This window comes from Lithobates pipiens, unplaced genomic scaffold (assembly GCF_037356315.1).
Source record: "Lithobates pipiens isolate NorthernLeopardFrog02 unplaced genomic scaffold, aLitPip1_a1.2 Scaffold_13, whole genome shotgun sequence".
Taxonomy (NCBI): domain Eukaryota; kingdom Metazoa; phylum Chordata; class Amphibia; order Anura; family Ranidae; genus Lithobates; species Lithobates pipiens.
In genome coordinates, this window is record NW_027507718.1 from 409792422 (window position 1) to 409813391 (window position 20970).

Sequence of the window (20970 nt, forward strand, 5' to 3'; positions counted from 1 at the left end):
GTGCAGTGTATTCCTATTACATGAACATAAATTGAACAGACTTATTGATTTTAGCCAGATGCAGTGTGTTCATTTATTCTCTGTATTACCAGATTGTACTGTATTTAGTAAGGCAATGCAAAGAGGAAAATGATGTGCAGAGTACAGTAACTTATAAAATGAAGATATTTAATTTAACATTTTATATTTAAAAGATGATTTGTATTTGCTTTATATTTTTTGCTGTGCTTTGCCAAGAATCATAAGCCCTTGCGCTGGTTATAAAAGAAACCCAGTGCAATTCAGAATAATGCACAATAGTTTAGAGCAGACACATCAAAGTCAAACGAAATCATGAGCTGAAATGAGTGTAATAATATTTAAATTTTAAAAGTGAATGTCCAGCCAACATTTTTTCCTTCTTGTTTTGGATGAAGTGAAGCGTAATGTTTTTACTGCTATCCAGGGCTCCCCTTTACCCCTCACTTTCTGTCTTGTTGATAATGTTTTACCAGACGGGAACTAAGGGGATCTTTAGAGCAGCAACACAGACAGGAATAAAAATGCTTTTCTTTAGTAAAGTAAGGGAAGGCTAGAACCCCTGACAGATGTTTGCTTTTGTCTGTGTCCATTTTGCAAAAAAAGTATGGAGGCCCCAACCTACATATTTCCCCCTAAAACACTTTCTTAATAGGTAATATAGTACTGTGTAAGATAAAACTTACATTTTATTTGAACAAAAAGGGGACTGTAAAACATGTTGACGTTTTTAGCTGCAGAATTATCTCAGAAGTGTAGCTTTTATCAACCAGAGGACAGCTGGGGCCTTATTCAGGAATGTTCTTAGACCAACTGAAGGCCACAAAAGAGGCAGTTTGCTATGACTGGCCTAGAACAACCAATTAAAAAGCTACTCGCAATCTGTTTTGGCAATGTGTTAGGGTACTAAATAGATTATGGCTGGCTGTGCTAACAGTAACCCTGTTCTGTTCTGAATGGGCAACAAAAACACCTGCTGGGGTACGTGGCTCATTGCTGAAGTAGTATACAGTAACGTACAGTAATTCTATAAAGTCTAATAAAAGGAAAAAGGGCAGAATTTCTGCAAATATTTTATGATACAGCCCTAGGACCTCAGTTCAGCATCTTAATAGATACTGTATTCAGCATTGGAGAAGCAGTATATAATAGGGAAAGCCAACTAAGAATTCTGAATCAAAGTGCAAGTGAAAAGCAAAAGAGAAGATGCTCTCTGGTGAGCAGTAGGAATGATGTCACCATGCAACCTTTACCCCTTTAATACCAGGAACTTTCACCCCCTTCCAGCCCAGGTCAGTTTTCAGATTTCAATGCTGTTCCACTTTGACAATTGCACGGTCATGCAACACTGATAGACATTTACTATCTATATATATATATATATATATATATATATATATATATATATATATATATATATACAAGTGTTTTCCTGTCATTTCTATTTTAAACCAAATGTGTACTTTAACAATGTGAGGGTTTATAACCACTTTAATACTACAATGCAGATACCTAGCTGTGCCTCTATATATAATTCAATTTACCTGCAAATGACGTAGGCGCTATGAACCCCAAGGTGTTCTAATATGAAGTCTAATATGAAAATACAGATACTTTCTAGCAGTGTTGTTAGCTGTTTGAACTCTCCCCCTCCCCTTTATTTATGTTCATCCAGCATCTTCCTATTGGCTCATCACATGATGGATGGTCTTACTGGCCAGTAGGTTCATGAGGCTTGAGGGGGCAGATCAACTATTAACACTGCCAAAAATAATGTTGAAATATTGGAGCTCCCTGGAATTTTGAGGTCCTGAGTCATTAGGGAAAACATCCCAAGTTTCCATTGTTTCTGTTGAAGACTTGTAGACTTCTGGATTGATCCTGTTGCACAACATATAGCATTGTAAGGTGAAATAAGCTTTAGCACTTGTTTTGAAAAATGAAATGATGTTGTGTGAGTTATTGCACTTTGTACCACTACCTTACCTGTGTCATTTAAATGGGACCTTTTCCTAAAAGAACATGTGGTTTGCAATACAAATGAGAAAAAATGTGAGTAAGGGGAGAAGAACCATATAAAATAGGACAACAGTCAAAGCCTCTGACACCACACAGAAAACATTTTACAGGCTGGTAGAGTTAATTATGGTTGCTTCAAAAGAATTTGCCCTTTAACTGATCTAAATATATTGTAATCATTAAGACTCAGGTATGGTCCCTAGCTGTGGACCAGCCTTTCTCAGTCTTTTAAGCACAGAGGAATAACTTCCCAGTCTCAAGGAACCCCTGCTGATAATTCTTTTGTCTACAGCTCAGGGTACATACGTGTGGTGTGCACTGGGAAGAATGCTCCCTCCATCTGTGATCATTGGGGAGAATCCCACTTCCTCCGCATATAGATAAAAAGAAAATCATTGTTATCAGATGTTACTTGTCTGGGAAGCAAAAATTGTTAATTTCTCAAGGAACTCCTAGCAATCTCTAGAGGAATTCTAGAGTTCTATGGAACTCTTGTTAAAAAAAAGACTGCTGTAGACTAGTTTGAACTATAATTTAATGCTTGGTTAGGTAATATTGCTGTCACACAACAGTGAATAGTCTGATATGGAATAAATCCAACAGACATCACACATTGCCTTTTCTTTTCGAGTTACTATTGAAGTTTGGAATAAAAAAAAAAGAAGGTTGGAAGCTTTGTGACTAAACCTATTTGTTGTAGGAAATGTACTAATTAAACTTTAGCAATAAACACAAACATACAAAGTCCTGTTAGCTCTCCTTTATTATGATGCTCTATTATCTTGGCCTCAAAATGTGCTCTCCACCCATGACTCCAGTTTGTTACCTTTTATCAGACCAGCCATGTGTAACATAACACATGTTGTTGTGGAATTTTTATTGTATAAAATGTGTGAACATTTTATTCTAGGATGTGTGTTTTATAGATTGTCATCTGTCTCCCTGTGTCTAATCTAATCGAGGAGCGCTCTAGCAGAGCGCACTTGGGTTGAATCGAGACCAGTGGTAAAAACGGTCAGTATGAAAACCTTCTCATGGGATTTGAGACGTGTTCTCTGTGTCTGTGGATGTTCGTCGGTTTGTAGGTACCAAGCGCAATGCGCTGGGCTTCTTGCCTTCAAATGATTATGCGCATTAGAGAAGCGAAGTCCACATAACGAGAGAAACATATTATTTTATCTCTGTGTGGCTACGCTATGCCTTTTGGATACTATCTGCTTTAATAAGAGGACATTGGTATCTGCCTTGTCAGTGTACCCGTACCGTATATTAACAACACCAGTAGCAATGTTCCCGCAGATTTTCTCAAGCCTGTAAGAACCAGTAGAATGAGCTTACTAGATACTGTTTACTTTGAACAGTATTGGCTGGGCTGCATGCTGACTAAGAGGGGGCGTGTGCACTCCCCCTCCTCTTTCCCTTCCCATGAGTGCCCTCTCCTTTACTGTTTTTCATTTCCTGTGATGTCACTTCCCATGGTAAGAAGTGATTGGCTGAAACCAACACTTCCTGTTTGTAGTGTGAGTGAGGGATGCTGACAGAACTGAGAGCTTAAGGATGGTCGTGTCTGTTTACTTGGATGAGTGGGTTTTTAGGTAAGATGCATTATATCATGAGACTAAATGTTATTATTATTATTAGAAACAGGAAATTTGGTTGTGTGCTCTGCGTACAGCCAAATTTTCGCTGACAATGTAACACATCCATATATACCTGCATTAGAATAGAGCCCATCTCCCATCAGAAGTCAGTCATGAGGAATATGTCAGTGTTATAGAAATAAATACAACAAATAATACAATTATTATTTTATAAATTACATCTATTTTCAGGTGACATCAGAAATGAGTAAGATAATTGCACAGGATGTTTTTAAGAGGATGGCATTAAATACAGAGTTTGACTCACATTTTGATTCTACAAAAGTAAGTCTGTACAATTTTTTATTTTTTTTTGTGTAAAATATTCACATAAAGGGAAGACAAGATGTGTTGTGTAAGCACTTATTTTTGCCCCTTATTGCATGTTTACTGTAAAGGTAAATACAGACACGACTTTCAAATTTCACAATCTAAATATAAAGCTATAAACAATAAAGCTAAGCTGCAGATATCTAAAGATTCCTGTGTAATGCAGCTTGATCTTCACCTTTTACTGGCTTCATTTTCTTTTTTCCTTTAATACTTTTTTTATTAAGTTTCAAGCAACAAATTAACAGCATTACTCACATTCTAAGTTGTCGCCTATACATACAAACTATAAACAAAAAAAGTGCATACAAATGTTTCAAAATTATCATTATCTTACCCCCATTACCCACCCTCTCCCACTCCCCAGATGCACACTGCTTGGGTTCCTGGCTGTTTAGCTGCAGAGTTTTAACACAGGCATCAATCTGGAGTAGAGATCCCCAAAACACACGCTCTGCCATCTTAGTGATGCCCAAGTGTGTGCTGGTGGCCTCACTGTTCTAAATAATGTCAGTCTTTGTATGCAAAGACCACAGAAGTCACCATATTACTGGACATCAGAAATATAAATATAACTTTAATGAGGTGACTTTAGATTAGCTTTTGAAGATAGGTTGGATCTTTCCCCTTCCCTGCCCACTGCAACTCCAGGCTTGCCTCACTATACTCCCTCTGCTTTTCCTCATTTCCCATGCATAGACATCTGAAAACAATGCCAGTGCTAATACAGTATGCTTTTCGCAGCTTTCAATCAGATTCAAACCTACCTTGTTTTTTTTAAATGAGATTGGTGATGGAAAAAGCAGAAAGCTAGAATGTCACATAGCACAGGCTTCAAGAACCATGTTCTCAATGACTCTATAGAGAGACATGTGCTTCTTTTGCTGAGGCTTACAAAGAACTCAAATTAAATGAGAAGAAATGGCTAAAACTCTTTTGGCCCTACTCCTTCTATGGCTCACAGGAGTGCAGTTCGTTCTGCACCCCTGTGACCCATTTTCAGCTGACAGTGGGCTGAAACCTGATGTCAGCTGACCTAACTCAGCCGATCCAGGCTCTGGATCGATCCCAACTTTACAGTCAGGATCCACCCAGGTAGCTGGACTAACAACTGGACTAACCTTTCAGCGAACCACTAGGAGATTGAGCCAGCTGCAACCACCTCCTCTACAGCATGGTGCTCCATGAGCACTGGAGGGGCAGAGCAGAGAGCTCTCTACTCACTGAACACTGAGAACTGAGAGATCAGTAGTCTTTGATCGCTCAGTCCTGAGATTTAGAAGCTGGGATCTTTCTTTTCTTAAACCCATACTTCTCTTCTAAGGTGAATTAAATGAGCTTCTTGACTTTTAGTACAATTAAACCAGCCACACATGGATCAAAATTAAGATGGTTTGGCTGGGACCAGCAGGGATGTGATCCATACATGGGCAGGCTGATTGTACCCAAGTTGATCCATAAAGTACAACCACCCTGTTGGATTTTTTACATGTGATTACTGCTGGCAGATATAACTGTTAGCAGTAATCATTGTGTTCTGCTGGCCAGGAAGGCTCTCCATACCACCCACCGCCAGCAGAACACAATTACACTAATGGGAGGGATTCCCCCATCAACACAGTGAGTTGGTGAATTGAGTAAAAAGAAAATCGAGTCATCTATGGGTACTTTGTATACTGTATAGCATTTACAGATGAAAAAGTTGATCAGGACAGTTTAGGGTTATCTAAGGGTTAATAAGGTGTTTTATAAATCTGAAGAGTTGCATTGACTTACATTGTATGTAGATTAAAAGTCACCAATTTAATTGTGAGATGAGTAAAATAATGTGACTGTGAACTTCTGAATCATGCTTCTGAACAGTGTTTACACACACTGCTCAAAAGCTTCATATATGCAAGCAGAGGCTGCTGTCAATTTGAAAGCTGGTAAGCCTCCATTCACACTTGAGCATTTTTGTGCTTGTTTTCCTAAGCTTGACTATGCCTGACAACACGGAGTCTCATTCTTTCTAACTGTCCTTGTTAACACTTTTACGCTTAGTCGCCCTATGTTGAAAAAAAAGCACAAGTTTTTTTTTAGTTTAGCATATTTAGATATTTTTGGTTCCATAGACTTTAATAGGAGCCCCTGTAAATGTGGAATACGCGCATATGTGCAGAATTTTTACACCTGAACAACTCCTCTCCTAGAAAACGGCTCTCCTTCCCTTGCCCAGCACAGGAAACAAACTCCTGAAGCTTTATACAAGTGCAAAAGCACCTGTAATACAACTGAAAAATGCCTAAAAAAATACTCCACAATCACCAGAAATAGACTTGGCAGCAGGAAATTAGGAAAGGTGTTTTAATATTGTCATTAAAGTACACAATATTGCTAAAAAATTTAATGGTATTCCAGTCTTGGTCTGTAGGGTTCAATATTGAGCTGGCCCACCCTTTGCAGCTATAACAGCTTCAGCTCTTCTGGGAAGGCTGTCCACAAGGATTAGGAGTGTCTACGGGAATGTTTGACCATTCTTCCAGAAGTGCAATGGTGAGGTCAGGCATTGATGTTGGACAAGAAGGCCTGGCTCACAGTCTGCTCTAATTCATCCCAAAGGTGTTCTATCGGGTTGAGGTCAGTTAAGGTCAGTTAAGTTCCTCCAACCCAAACTTGCTCATCCATGTCTTTATGGACCTTGCTTTATGCACTGGTGTGCAGTCATGTTGGAACAGGAAGGGACCACCCCCAAACTGTTTCCGCAAAGCTGGGAGATTGAAATTGTCCAAAATGTCTTGGCATGCTGATGCCTTGAGTTCCCTTTACTGGAACTAAGGGGACAAGCCGGACCCATGAAAAACAACCCCACACCTTAATTCCCCCTCCACCAAATATTTTGAAGGGATTGCCCAGTACTTTTGCCAATATAGTGTGGATACGTGAGTGTAGCATGGAGGAACTTGACTGGCCTGCACAGAGTCCTCATCTCAACCCTATAGAACGCCTTTGGGATTAATTAGAGAGGAGATTGCCAGCCAGGCCTTTTCATTCAACATCAGTGCCTGACCTCACAAATGTGCTTCTGGAACAAACATTCCCATAGACACTCTTAAACCTTGTGGACAGCCTTCCCAGAACAGTAGCTGCAAAGTGTGGGCCAACTCAATATTGAACCCTACAGACTAAGATTGGGATGTCATTAAAGTTCATGTGTGTGTAAAGGTAGGCGTCCCAATACTTTTAGCAATATAGTGTATATCAAAAGCCCAAAGTATTTTTTTAGTTTTGGATAGTGTATTGAAACGCTATCAACCCTGTCAGGTTTCTTTTTTTGGTTGCCACTAGAATTTCCACCAGAGCAGGAATAGTGGTCAAATCTTCCAATGGGGACACCTGTTCGAACAACCATTCTCTAAGAGGAAGTTTTGCTTACTTTCGGGAGGTATTCTCCCATTTCATTCTGTATGCATGGAACAGGAAATTAAGGGAAATCTTCCCAAAGGGCCACAAAATACTTTACAGGTGTTTTAACCCTCCCTTATGTCATACAAAACAAAAAAAGTTTTGGCTTTGGATATTCCTTAACCTCGGACCATTTTGCTGGCCAAAGACCAGAGCACTTTTTGCAATTCAGCACTGCATTGTTTTATTTAACTGACAATTGCGCGGTTGTGCGACGTGGCTCCCAAACAAAATTAACGTCCTTTTTTTTCCACAAATAGAGCTTTCTTTTAGTGGTATTTGATCACCCTTGCGGTTTTTATTTTTTGCGCTGTAAACAAAAAAGAGCGTAAATTTTGAAAAAAACACATTACTAATTACATTTTGCTATAATAAATATCCCCCAAAAAGATATAAAAAAATAATAATTTTTCCTCAGTTTAGGCCGATATGTATTCTTATACATAATTTTGGTAAAAAAAAAATCACAATAAGCGCTTACTGATTGGTTTGCGCAAAAGTTATAGTGTTAACAAAAAAGGGGATAGTTTTAGGCATTTTTATAAATTTTATGAATTAATTTTTTTTTTTTACTAGTAATGGCGATGATCAGCGATTTTTATCATGATTGTGACATTATGGCGGACACATCGGACATTGTTGACACATTTTTGGGACCATTGGCATTTATACAGCAATCAGTGCTATACAAATGTACTGATTCCTGTGTAAATGACACTGGCAGTGAAGGGGTTAACCATTAGGGGCAGTGTAGGGGTTAAGTATGTCCTGGGGAGTGATTCTAACTGCGTGGCTACATGTGACACGTCACTGATCTCTGCTCCCGATCACAGGGAGCGGAGATCAGTGACACTATCATTAGGCAGTACGGGGAGATGCTTGTTTACATTAGCATCTCACCGTTTTTCCTCTCCGTGAGATGATTGCGGGTATTCCTGCTGACATCGAGTCCGCGGGACCCGCGACTTGACTCATGGAGCTTGCTGTGTGCGTGCACGCGCCCACAGGCCACCCCTTAAAGGGCAATGTTCAGGTACGTTAGTTTGCCTGTACGAGCCCTTCTGCTGACGTATATCGGCGTGAGGCGGTAGGCAATCGGTTAAGGTGCCAAGGTCACAAATATTTGAAGCAAACCTTCAGTAATTTTTTTCAACTTTCCATCTATTAAATCTTCTGCCCTTGTTGTTTTAACTTTGGATAGTAAAACATTTTTTTTCTGCCAATAAATAACTTATACAGCCCACTTCCTCTTTCTTGTCTGGCCAGTAGCCTAGGCTTATGACCTGATACACATCTGTCTCTCACTCTTGTGAGAGTTTGCCAGGAAGAGAGGGGGGATGAGTCATAAGAGGGCCAATGAGATCTGCAGGGCTTCAGAGCTGGAAGTGTGCCTCTGTGTGTCTGTGTAAATCCAGGAAGTGAACAGGCAGCAGCTTCAGCTAACCACAGTTAAAATGATTGCAGCCAGATTTAGTGGGAGATTTATGCAGCATATTTGGCAAGTACAGAATCACAGTATATATAAAATAATATGCAAAATGGTTGGAGGGAAGCTCCAGAATGGCAAAGATGTTTTTATTACAAATTATGTGACCAGACTGCAGTTTCTCCTTAAAGATGAATTCCAGATATGGATATTTTATACATAGTTACAGTGGTCCAATACCTGGCCAATGCGCCTGGAAGCTGGAAATCACTGAAGTAGCTACTCCAGAGTTCTTCACTTGCTTCCAGGTTGTTAGGATAGGTGGCACTGCCCACTAGTGCCGCCTATCTGATCATCAGTGCCCTGATTACAATTAAGTGCCCACCAGTGCCACCAATGATAGCCCACCACTGCCAGCAATCAGTGCCAACCAGTGCCCACAATTGCCACCAATCTGTGCCCACAAGTACTAGCAATCAGTGCCTATCAATGCCCATCCCTGCTGGCTATCAGTGCTCACGACTGCTGCCCATCAATGCCACCCATCAATGCCCATCAGTGCCCATCAATGCCACCCATCAGTGACACCTATCTGTGCCCACCAGTGCTGCCTATCTGTGCCCACCAGTGCCGCCTATCTGTGCCCAGTGCCCACCAGTGCCACTCATCATTGCCATCTATCAGTGCTCATTATTGCCACATATCAGTGCCCATAAGTGCGGCATATTCGTGCCTCTTTATCAGTGCCACCTAATCAGTGCCCATAAGTGCCGCCTCATAAGTGCCCATAAGTTCCACCGCATCAGTGCCCATCAGTGCAGCCTATCAGTGCCCATCAGTGCTGCCTCATCAGTGCCCATCAGTGAAGGAGAAAAATTACTTATATACTAAATTTACTGACAGAAACTAACTTTTTAGGAAAAAATAAAAAACCCAGGAGTGATTAAATGCCACCAAAAGAAAGCTCTATTTGTGTAAAGAAAATTATAACAATTTCACATGTTACAGTGTAGCATGACCGCGCAATTGTCATTCAAAGTGTGACAGCTCTGAAAGCTGAAAAATGACCTGGGCAGGAAGGGGGTATAAGTGCTTTGTATTGAGGTAGCTACTAAACTGTCAGGGTTAGTATTTAGTCTTTTCAACATGTAATAAAATTTTCCCTGTGGGTGTGCAGCATATTTCTAATGCCATGTACACACGATCGGAATTCTCGTCGGAAAAAGCTCTGATGGTTTTCCCGACGGAATTTGGCTCAAGCTGTCTTGCCTACACGCGGTCACACCAAATTCCGATCGTTTATAACGTGGTGACGTACAACACGTATGACGGGACTAGAAAAAGGAAGTTCAATAGCCAGTGCCCAATAGCTTCTGTCTCGTAGTTGAATCTGAGCATGCCTGATTTTTGGCATATTGGAATTGCATACACACAATCGGAATTTTCGATAGAAAGTTTTTCCGTCGGGAAAATTGAGAACATGCTATCAATTTTTGCTGGCATACACACGGTCGCATTTTCCGATGAAAAGCTCTCATCGGTCTTTTTCTGGCCGGAATTCCGATCGTGTGTACGCGGCATAATACATTTATTTATTATTCATGCATACCTCCCAACTTTCTGAGATGGGAATGAGGAGCACCTATTAGCAAATGTATGTAGGCATAGGACACACCCTTTGTCACAACCCCTTAAGGCTGGGTTCACACTGCTGCGGTTACGAGAACCGGATATGATTCGCACCGCACTGCAGTGCAAATCACATCCTATCTCTGTGCGATGCGAGTTCAGCCATACAGATATTATGGCTGAATTCGCATCGCACCCACCCCAAACTCGCACAGGACCCTTTTTTTGGTCCGCAGCAGAATCGGATCGCATGGGTGTTCACACCATGCGATCCGATTCCTGTCCGAGTTTGCAGATCGCACTGCGATATGCAAACTGATCTGGGGGTGCCATTAACGTTTCACTGACACTCCCAGCAGTTCGCATAGGGCAGTGTGAACTGCCGCCGGGAGGCATGCGATGCGGGAACACGCAGCGGATTCGCGGCGTTCCCGCATCGCTGCAATGTGAACCTAGCCTAAAGGAGAATTACATTTAGAAAAAATTATTAGTTAAACCCACAAGTGCTTTTTTTTTTACCATTACTATTCCTTTATACTGGATTTTGGAATTTACAAATGCAGCAATTTAGAAATTGGATGAAAGGTTTAGCACTGGGAAACACTTTTTATTTTTTATCTTTATATTTTATCTACAAGTATATAGATCAGACCAAAATGAGGGAAAAATTAGGAGGAAAGAGGGACAGAGGGACTTTATTTCAAATCAGGGACTGTCCCTCGAAATCAGGGACAGTTGGGAGCTATGTTCATGTGCAATGTGTTTTCTGCACAAATGAGCAGCGTTATGTAAAAATTAAGCATTGCAATGCTTTTTTATAATACTGCTCATTTGTACGAAAATATTACATAGTCATACCAAAAATTCATCAACAGGCCTGTGGGGAGTATTTATTGGTTGTGCTATTTAATGGCTTTCACATTCATAATCAGCTTCTGGATAAGACATTTCCCCAAATGCTACATAGTGAAACTTACAGGAGAATCACACTGACAAACCGCAAAACAATACAGCAAGAAGAGCTAGACATTTAACCTGGATACACAGCTGGATCCATTACCCACACTCTGTAATTAAATATGTGTGTTAGGCAAAGAACTCTTGACAAAGTCACCCAATTAATTGTTTGTCCTACAGGTAATGTTTCAATATAAACTACTCATCTCGTTTGTATACATTAGAACAAAATGTCTCTTACCAAAAACTGCAACGTTAGGGTACAAAAGAAAGTGTCATTAGCGCTCTGCTGCAGATTAAACCAATAATTAAAATGTACTTTCATTGTCTCTGTGAGCATAAGGTGACAAGCAACCTAGGAATAATGTGGTATTAATAATCCTCTACCTCTAAGCAATATATTTTAATTCAGTCGACTTTTTCAGAACAGTCTCTTGATTATAAGTCTTTATGTAATGTAACCGCAAAAGGTTATGTTTTCTATGGGTGAAATGGATTTTATTACTATCAGTGATGAAATGACATTTTCATTGGATGAGAAGTGTTCCTGGTAGTGGCCCTGTTTGTTGAAATGTTCATTTCTCTGCCACCCCATAACCCCCCAGTTGTGATCTGCCAGGGCTACAGGGGTAATATGAGCCGCTGTGGACTGGCCACAGGCACTCTTCAATTGTACCAATTACTGCCACCCTTTCCGCCCCCTTGCTCAGTTTATAAATACTGTACTATTGCTTCCCACAATGAAAAGGGCTCTATGAATGGAGGAGGTGGACGTTTCATTCATCCGCCCATCCTCCATACATAGAGCACTTTTTATTGTGGGAAGCGTAGTTGACACTTTTGACAAGTGCCTGTGACAGGTCTAGAGGCTCATAGATCACAGATGCTGAGCTGTGGAGGGGCAGAGGAGTGCTCGATACTACTAGGAACACAGCCTCAGGGACTCATAAAATCCTACCCCCCCTCTCACTCAGGGACCAGACCTTTTAATACCAGCTATCTGTTTTGGGAGCTGTCCGGTGGCATAATTGTATGTAAACCTTAAAGTGGTTGTAAGACTCTGAAATTAAAAATGAACAAAAAATATGCCTTTATAGCATCGCAGACCTCATCAGCATTATGACTGCCCACAAAGGACCGGTTGTATCTGTAAGGCCGCGTACACACGGGCGGACTGTATGGCCTACTTAGTCCGTCGAAACACATTTCAGCGGACAGTCCGCTCGTGTGTGGGCTTCAGCGGACTTTTTCAGCGTGCAGTCTGGCGTACTAAGTATTTCGGAATTTCCGTAATACTGTCCGTCATACTTTGGTTTCAGCGGACAATCCGCTCGTGAGTAGGCTAGTTCGACGGACTAAGAATGGCGCATGCTCAGAAAGGATTTACACGGCGGAAGGTTGCATTGCTGTGTATTGGACTTCCTATTTCTAGTCCCGTCGTACGTGCTGTACACGTCATCGCGCAAGCTTTCGACGGACTGTTTGTGCATCCGTGTGTGGTCAAGTCCGTTCATTCGAAAGTATGACGGACTGTCCGTCGGATTGTATGACGGACTAAGTAGGCCATACAATCCGCCCGTGTGTACGTGGCTTAAGACCATATAAATGTGTCTACTCTTTTTTTTTTTTAAACTTCTTTTTTATTAGTAATAATTGGTACAGACAGGTATGGTAAAACAGATATTATACATCTTTGTGTAGTACAAACAAGACATCGTAAATAGTATCAAGTCTTACAGTAATAACTTCCCTGTGCTTCAGTTATACAGAAAGTGTGTACTGGTTTTGCTTTTATTCCCCACCCCCCAAGCAACAATAAACAAACCCTTAAATAAACAGTTGCACGCATAAGTAAGACAGTCGGGTGGCTATGAGGTCAAAGCATCAACCCAATCCTCTGAGATCACAATAATCCCATGGCAACATTCTCATATTATGGTAGGTCACGATTCAGCAGATCCACACGTTTCTATCTTGTCTCCCCATATTTTGAGAAATTTTCCTGGCCTGCCCCTTGTCTCGTATGTTATTTTATATATTGGTATGTCCTGATTAATCAAAGCTTTCCATCTGTTCAAGGAGATCATTGTGGTTTGCGTCCAATGTAATAGTACAGTCTTCCTAGCATAATATAGTAGAAAACGCAAAAATTGTTTCCGACAGTTACTAAGATCTACCTCCTCAAACACCGAGAGGAGACACCATTTAGGACTACATATATTGGGCAGGTCAAAAGTGATCGCAACAAAGTGGGTCACCTGAGACCAAAATGGTCTTATCTGTTCACAGTCCCATAGCATATGTAACAAGTCACCCTCTTCTTTACCACACTTATGACACATTGGGGTAGGTATTTTCCGCATACGAAACAGACGTAGAGGGGTGTAGTATATCCTATGAAATATGCGTATCTGGATCATTTTATCTCTAGCGGAGATAGCAGTGCTAAAATAAGTATCCAATAGTTCCTCCCAATTATCTTCCGACAGCCCAGGTATATCCCTCGTCCATTGTCGTTTCAGGATTTGTAATCTAGTAATGTGTCTACTCTATTACTGATTTTAGTAATAACATAAAAGAGAAGTGCAGGCTTTAAAAAAAACAAACACACATATACTCATAGATGGATGCAGCATTGATCTGATGCTGCACCTGGTCCCTGCTGTCTCTAAGACCAAGAACTGAGCAATCAAAGATCTCTTATTACTCAGTTCTCACTCTTAGGTGAGCAGAGAGCTGGTAACTGCCAGCCTGCCCAGTGCTCTGCCCTGGGCTGTGCAGGGGGTGGGAGCGGCTGGCTCAGGAGAGAGGCTGAGCCAGCTTCTGGTTAGGCATCTGGGTGGATCCCAACATTAAAGCCAGGATCTCTCCAGTCTCTGCATAAGTCAGTCTGCAGCAAACAGGGAATACGGGTCACAGGAGTGCAGAATGAAGTTCACTCTTGTGACCCACAGGAGAAATAGGTCCAAAAGTAGTGCTAGCAAGTATAAGTCTAGGAAAAATAATAGCAAGCAGATATTTAAGTGTACAACTATTGTAAAATTTATTGAAAAATGTGTTTTGGTAACAGAAAGTAATTTTTTTAATTATCGGACAAATATTACCAAGCACTGTTTATTACATTAACTTTGTTTTAACTTTTTAGTCCCAGTTGAGACTGGCAGTACAATGGCAAGCCAAATAATTGTGCTCTGATTTAATGTGCAAACTGAAGAAAGTGCAGGGTCTGGAGTAAGAAGCAGAAGGGGGCTGGAGTCAGCTGCAAGAATCTCCGCTGACTGTTGAGAGCAGGGGAGGTGGAAATGAGGAGCTGCTGTGGTTACACAGAATGGCACAGGATCTGTAGGAAGTATTCTGTCCTCCTCTCTGCTGCCGACTATTGAGACAAAATGGGGTGGAGACGAGGTGGGTGCTACAACTGCAGGAGAGGTACAAGAGCCACATGAAATGGCCTAATGAGCTGGATTCGGCCTGTGGTCCTTGTGTTTGTCACTTTGGACAGGTTATGATGACACCACCGAATCTATGGGGGGGGGGGGGGGTGGCCCCTTCTGAGTGAGATGTAGGAACACAGAGTAGTTTATCTACAACCCCTTAACCACTTGCCGACCGCCGCACGCCGATGTACGTCGGCAGAATGGCACGGGCAGGCATAAGGGCTTACATGTACGTCCTTGCCTGCCCGCCGGTCGGGGGCCCGATCGGGCCCCCGCCCGGTGCCTGCGGCGGTCGGTATTCGTTCGGGAGCGATCCCGGACGAGGGGACGGCCATTCATTCATGGCCACCCCCTCTCGATCGCTCCCGGCGAATGAAAATGTCCGGTGACATCACTTCCTCTCCTGTAATGTAAATACAGGAGAGGAAGTGATGTATTCTCTCCTCCGTGTCGGTAGTTTTCGTTCCGGCACCGAGGAGAGAGGTTCGGTGAGTTGCACCAACACACCCCACATACAGTAGAACATGCCAGGCACACTCACACCCCCCCTTTACCCCCGATAACCCCCCAATTACCCCTGCCCCCCCAGTCACAGTGACACCAATTGCTTTTTTTTTTTTTTTTGCATTGGTGTCATTTGTGACTGTAGTAACTGTTAGGGCAGTTAGGGTTAGCCCCCTTTAGTTCTAATGTGCCCCCCTAACCCCCCCAATAAAGGTTTAACCCCGTGATCACCCCCCGTCGCCAGTGTCACTAAGGCTGGGTTCACATTGCAGCGGTTTATGAGAACGAATGTGATTCGCACCGCACTGCAGTGCAAATCACATCCGATCTCTGTGCGATTCGAGTTCAGCCATACAGATAGTATGGCTGAATTCGTGTCGCACCCGCCGCACCCGCCGCAAATTCGCACGGGACCCTTTTTTTGGCCCGCAGCAGAATCGGATCGCATGGGTGTTCACACCATGCGATCCGAGTTTGCAGATCGCACTGCGATATGCGAACTGATCTGGGGGTGTCATTAACATTTCACTGACACTCCCAGCAGTTCGCATAGGGCAGTGTGAACTGCCGCCGGGAGGCATGCGATGCGGGAACCCGCCGCGGATTCATGGCGTTCCCGCATCGCTCCAGTGTGAACCCAGCCTAATAAGCGATAGTTTTTCTGATCGCTGTATTAGTGTCACAGGTGACGCTTGTTAGGCAGGTAGGTATTAAGGTTCGCCGCAGCTTTTTATAGCGCCAGGGACCCCCATATACTACCGCATAAAGCCCCCTGATTGCCCCCTAGTTAACCCTTTCACCAGTGATCACCATATAACTGTTACAGGTGACGCTGGTTGGTTAGTTATTTTTTTATAGTTTCAGGGCACCCGCCATTTATTACCTAATAAAGGTTTAACCCCCTGATCACCCGGCGGGTGCCATTTGTGACTGTAATAACTGTTAGGGCAGTTAGGGTTAGCCCCCTTTAGTTCTAAGGTACCCCCCTAACCCCCCCAATAAAGGTTTAACCCCGTGATCACCCCCCGTCGCCAGTGTCACTAAGGCTGGGTTCACATTGCAGCGGTTTATGAGAACGGATGTGATTCGCACCGCACTGCAGTGCAAATCACATCCGATCTCTGTGCGATTCGAGTTCAGCCATACAGATAGTATGGCTGAATTCGTGTCGCACCCGCCGCACCCGCCGCAAACTCTCACGGGACCCTTTTTTTGGTCCGCAGCAGAATCGGATCGCATGGGTGTTCACACCATGCGATCCGAGTTTGCAGATCGCACTGCGATATGCAAACTGATCTGGGGGTGTCATTAACATTTCACTGACACTCCCAGCAGTTCGCATAGGGCAGTGTGAACTGCCGCCGGGAGGCATGTGATGCGGGAACCCGCCGCGCATTCGTGGCGTTCCCGCATCGCTCCAGTGTGAACCCAGCCTAATAAGCGATCGTTTTTCTGATCACTGTATTAGTGTCACAGGTGGCGCTAGTTAGGCAGGTAGGTATTTAGGTTCGCCGCAGCTTTTTATAGCGCCAGGGACCCCCATATACTACCGCATAAAGCCCCCTGATTGCCCCCTAGTTAACCCTTTCACCAGTGATCACCATATAACTGTTACAGGTGACGCTGGTTGGTTAGTTATTTTTTTTATAGTTTCAGGGCACCCACCATTTATTACCTAGTCTCACTAGTGTACCCCTAAATTTAGGGGTGTCTACTTTCCAAAATGGGGTCATTTGGGGGGGGGTTTGTGCCATCTTGGCATTTTATGGCCTTCAAAACTGTAACGCCCTTAGAAAGCCTGAATGCGGTGCTTGGTTTTCGGGGCCCCGTACGCGGCTAGGCTCCCAAAAAGTCCCACATATGTGGTATCCCCGTACTCAGGAGAAGCAGCAGAATTTATTTTGGGGTGTCATTTCACATATGCCCATGGCATGCGTGAGCAATATATCATTTAGTGACAACTTTGTGAAAAAAAAAAAAAAAAAAAAGTTTGTAATTTTCCCGCAACTTGTGGCAAAATATAAAATATTCCATGGACTCAACATGCCTCTCAGCAAATAGCTTGGGGTGTCTACTTTCTAAAATGTGTGGTAGGACTTTTTGGTAGGCTCCCAAAAAGTCCCACATATGTGGTATCCCCGTACTCAGGAGAAGCAGCAGAATTTATTTTGGGGTGTCATTTCACATATGCCCATAGCATGTGTGAGCAATATATCATTTAGTGACAACTTTGTGTAAAAAAAAAAAAATAATTTTTTTTTTGTCATTATTCAATCGCTTGAGGCAAAAAAATAAAATATTTAATGGGCTCAACATGCCACTTATCAATTTCCTTAGGGTGTCTACTTTCCAAAATGGGGTCATTTGGGGGGGTTTTGTACTGCCCTGCCATTTTAGCACCTCAAGAAATGAGATAGGCAGTCGTAAACTAAAAGCTGCGTAAATTCCAGAAAACGTACCTTAGTTTGTAGATGTGACAACTTTTGCGCAAACCAATAAATATACAATTATTGACTTTTTTTTTACCAAAGACATGTGGCTGAATACATTTTGGCCTAAATGTATGACTAAAATTGAGTTTATTGGATTTTTCTAATAACAAAAAGTAGAAAATATCATTTTTTTTCAAAATTTGCGGTCTTTTTACGTTTATATCGCAAAAAATAAAAATCGCAGAGGCAATCAAATACCATCAAAAGAAAGCTCTATTTGTGGGAAGAAAAGGACGCAAATTTTGTTTGGGTACAACATTGCATGACCGCGCAATTACCAGTTAAAGCAGCGCAGTGCCAAATTGTAAAAAGACCTCTGGTCATTTACCAGCAAAATGGTCCGGTCTGAAGGTGGTTAATTTTAGGCTGGCTTCACACTATTGTGAATTGGTTGCAGGTCTCCCTGCATCCAATTTGCATGCCAGGAGACTGTGACCAGTTCTCAATGTTCACACAGCTGCGGAGCAAATTGCACGGGAGTCCTGTGCGTCTTCTGGTCTGTTTCAGGTCTGAATTCAGCCAAAAATTCTGACCAAAATCAGACCTGAAATGCTGAGCAGGAATGCACCGGACCCCCTGCTCTAAACCGCATTGGTATTAGGTGTGAACCCAGCCTTACATGAGGTTTACATGCTACTTTATTAATATACAGTATATAAATTCAAATCTAATGTGGCGCTTTTCTGTCTTTTCCAGGTTCAAGAATACTTGAAAAACACAAAACCCTTGAATTTCTAAAAGAAATGCTATGTGTATATTCACTGCAGTTAACCCTAACATTTTATAACAACTATTAGAGAATTGCAGTTTGCTATGGAATTAACCTCTTAATGTAGTGCCGGATCAGCAGTTTTCAGATTGTGGAGGTTAGAATATTGGTTGAGAATTGTTATGGTGTTACATCAATGTAACAGAATTTAATGGATTATTTTTTTTCCCCGTTTTTTTACAGCAGAAATAAATATTCATGGCACTGCACACTGATATAAAAAATATTTTTGTGACTAAGAAAACTATGGTGAATGAGATTAGATGCAGAGGCAATTGTTATTAAAACAAATAATAATTCAGTGACGTATTGCATCGCCATTCCTTTTGGGAACCATCTGTGTGTTATGCATTAAAAGTACCTGTCCATTTCCCAGCTTTACTTAAAGACATTACCCAATCCCCATGTACATGGAAAACACTACCGCTGTCACTATTGTGTATTGGGGTGTATAGCATATTTTAAAATGAATATACTGCCTAAATTTAGTTACCTTTTTAAAACACTCCCAGTGACTGTCTCTAACAAACCATTGAAAAAATTACAAGCAACTCTGTTGAACTTTATCTAGAATTATAAATCTCATAGACTCCCCAGGTCCATGCCTTTTTACCTTCAAAACCCAGATATATCCAAATATTATTTGCCAACATAGTCATGGACTCTGGCCTCTTGGTCTACTTTCTTGGCCTTTAACAAGTGGATGGAGTTAGACAAGATATGGCTGGCTTCTATCCACCACCAATGCCATAATATGGAATTCCTCTATTAATATTCCAGATTAATAGACCTTCTCAGACTGATGTCTTTTATAAAAAATACCCAGAGGCAAAATAAAGACAAATTCTCACTCACAACAACCACATCTACTTTTTAACACAACGATACTTGACAGTCTAACACAATGAATGGTTCAGCCCTGGAAACAGCATTATTTACAAACTAGGACAGTTGGTGGATGAAATGAATAAGGATTGTTCTTCTCTGAAATCAAGGATAAATATTAAATTGCTACCAAAGCCTTATACGGATACCTGCAAATTTGCCACTACACTCAAACACTTGAATTGACCTGTAGAGGTGGGCCATCCAGTAAGGAGTTTATCCCGGATATTTACAAACTCCTGGTGACCCATTGCCAAAGCACAAATACATGCTGTACTGGGATACAGATTTAGGCCAGGAACTTCCTTATACAATATGGCAAACCATGTGGCCAAGGGATACTGGAGGAATGTAATTGATGGAACTCCTATCGGCCAAACTTCACAACATCCTAAACCTTTTTGCTGCCATATGGGAAACTTGAAACCTCTATAAATCTTATCTCACAGTACCACCCTGAATAAAACCTGTTGGCATTGGTGTCCCTAGTAATTAGACATTACTCTTATTTTTCTCTCTTCTTATTATTGCTCCCTGACCTATTTTCTGTTATCTCTCTTCCTCCATCTAAATCTTATTCATTTTGCAATAAAGTAAGCACCCTGAGAAAACTGGACTCTGTTCAACAACACCTATTATGCATGTTTTCAGGTAAAAAGGTTAATAACAGGGTGCTTACTTCATACCTATCTGCCCCAATTGAAATACTGTTAGTACAGTTGTCTTTGATATTTTTTCCTGTAAATTATTGGAAAAATTACCATAAATAAACAGTTGTATAAAAAATTACCTATCCAGTTTTCTTATAGTTTCACATTGACCTATTTTCTGTTGTCTCTCTTCCTCTATCTAAATCTAATGCCGCGTACACACGGTTGGTCTTTCCGATGGAAAATGTGCGATCAGAGCTTGTTGTCGGAAATTCCAACCTGTGTAGGCTTCATCGGATAGTTTCCATCGTAATTAAAATGGTGTTTGTACAGTTGTCTTTGATATTTTTTCCTGTAAATTGTTGGAAAAATTACCTTAAATAAACAGTTGTATAAAAAATTACCTATCCAGTTTTCTTATAGTTTCACATTGACCTATTTTCTGTTGTCTCTCTTCCTCTATCTAAATCTAATGCCACATACACATGGTCACGTACACATCGAAAATGTGCGATCGGAGCCTGTTGTCAGAAATTCCAACCGTGTGTAGGCTTCATCGGATTGTTTCCATTGGAATTTCCGTCGCACAAAATTTGAGATCTGGTTCTCAAATTTTCCGACAACAAAATCCACTTGCGTAAATTCTGATTGTGTGTACACAATTATGACGCACAAAGTGCCACGCATGCTTAGAATAAAATACGAGATGGAAGCACTCGGTCTGGTAAAACTAGCCTTCGTAATGGAGATAGCACAGTCATCACACTGCA

At 41.6% G+C, this 20970-nt stretch overlaps 1 protein-coding gene across 5 annotated transcripts in view; it reads left to right on the plus strand.

Moving 5' to 3' along the window:
- Positions 1-20603, plus strand: part of LOC143975271 (uncharacterized) — a 137612-nt gene extending 117009 nt beyond the window's left edge. For all 5 annotated transcript variants that reach the window (XM_077477496.1, XM_077477499.1, XM_077477500.1 and 2 more), the window contains 2 exons: positions 3870-3962; positions 18593-20603. In XM_077477496.1, coding sequence (XP_077333622.1) covers positions 3870-3962; positions 18593-18634 — 135 coding nt within the window. In that variant the 3' untranslated portion in view covers positions 18635-20603. The remainder of the gene's footprint in view (positions 1-3869; positions 3963-18592) is intronic.
- The last annotated feature ends 367 nt before the right edge of the window (positions 20604-20970 follow it).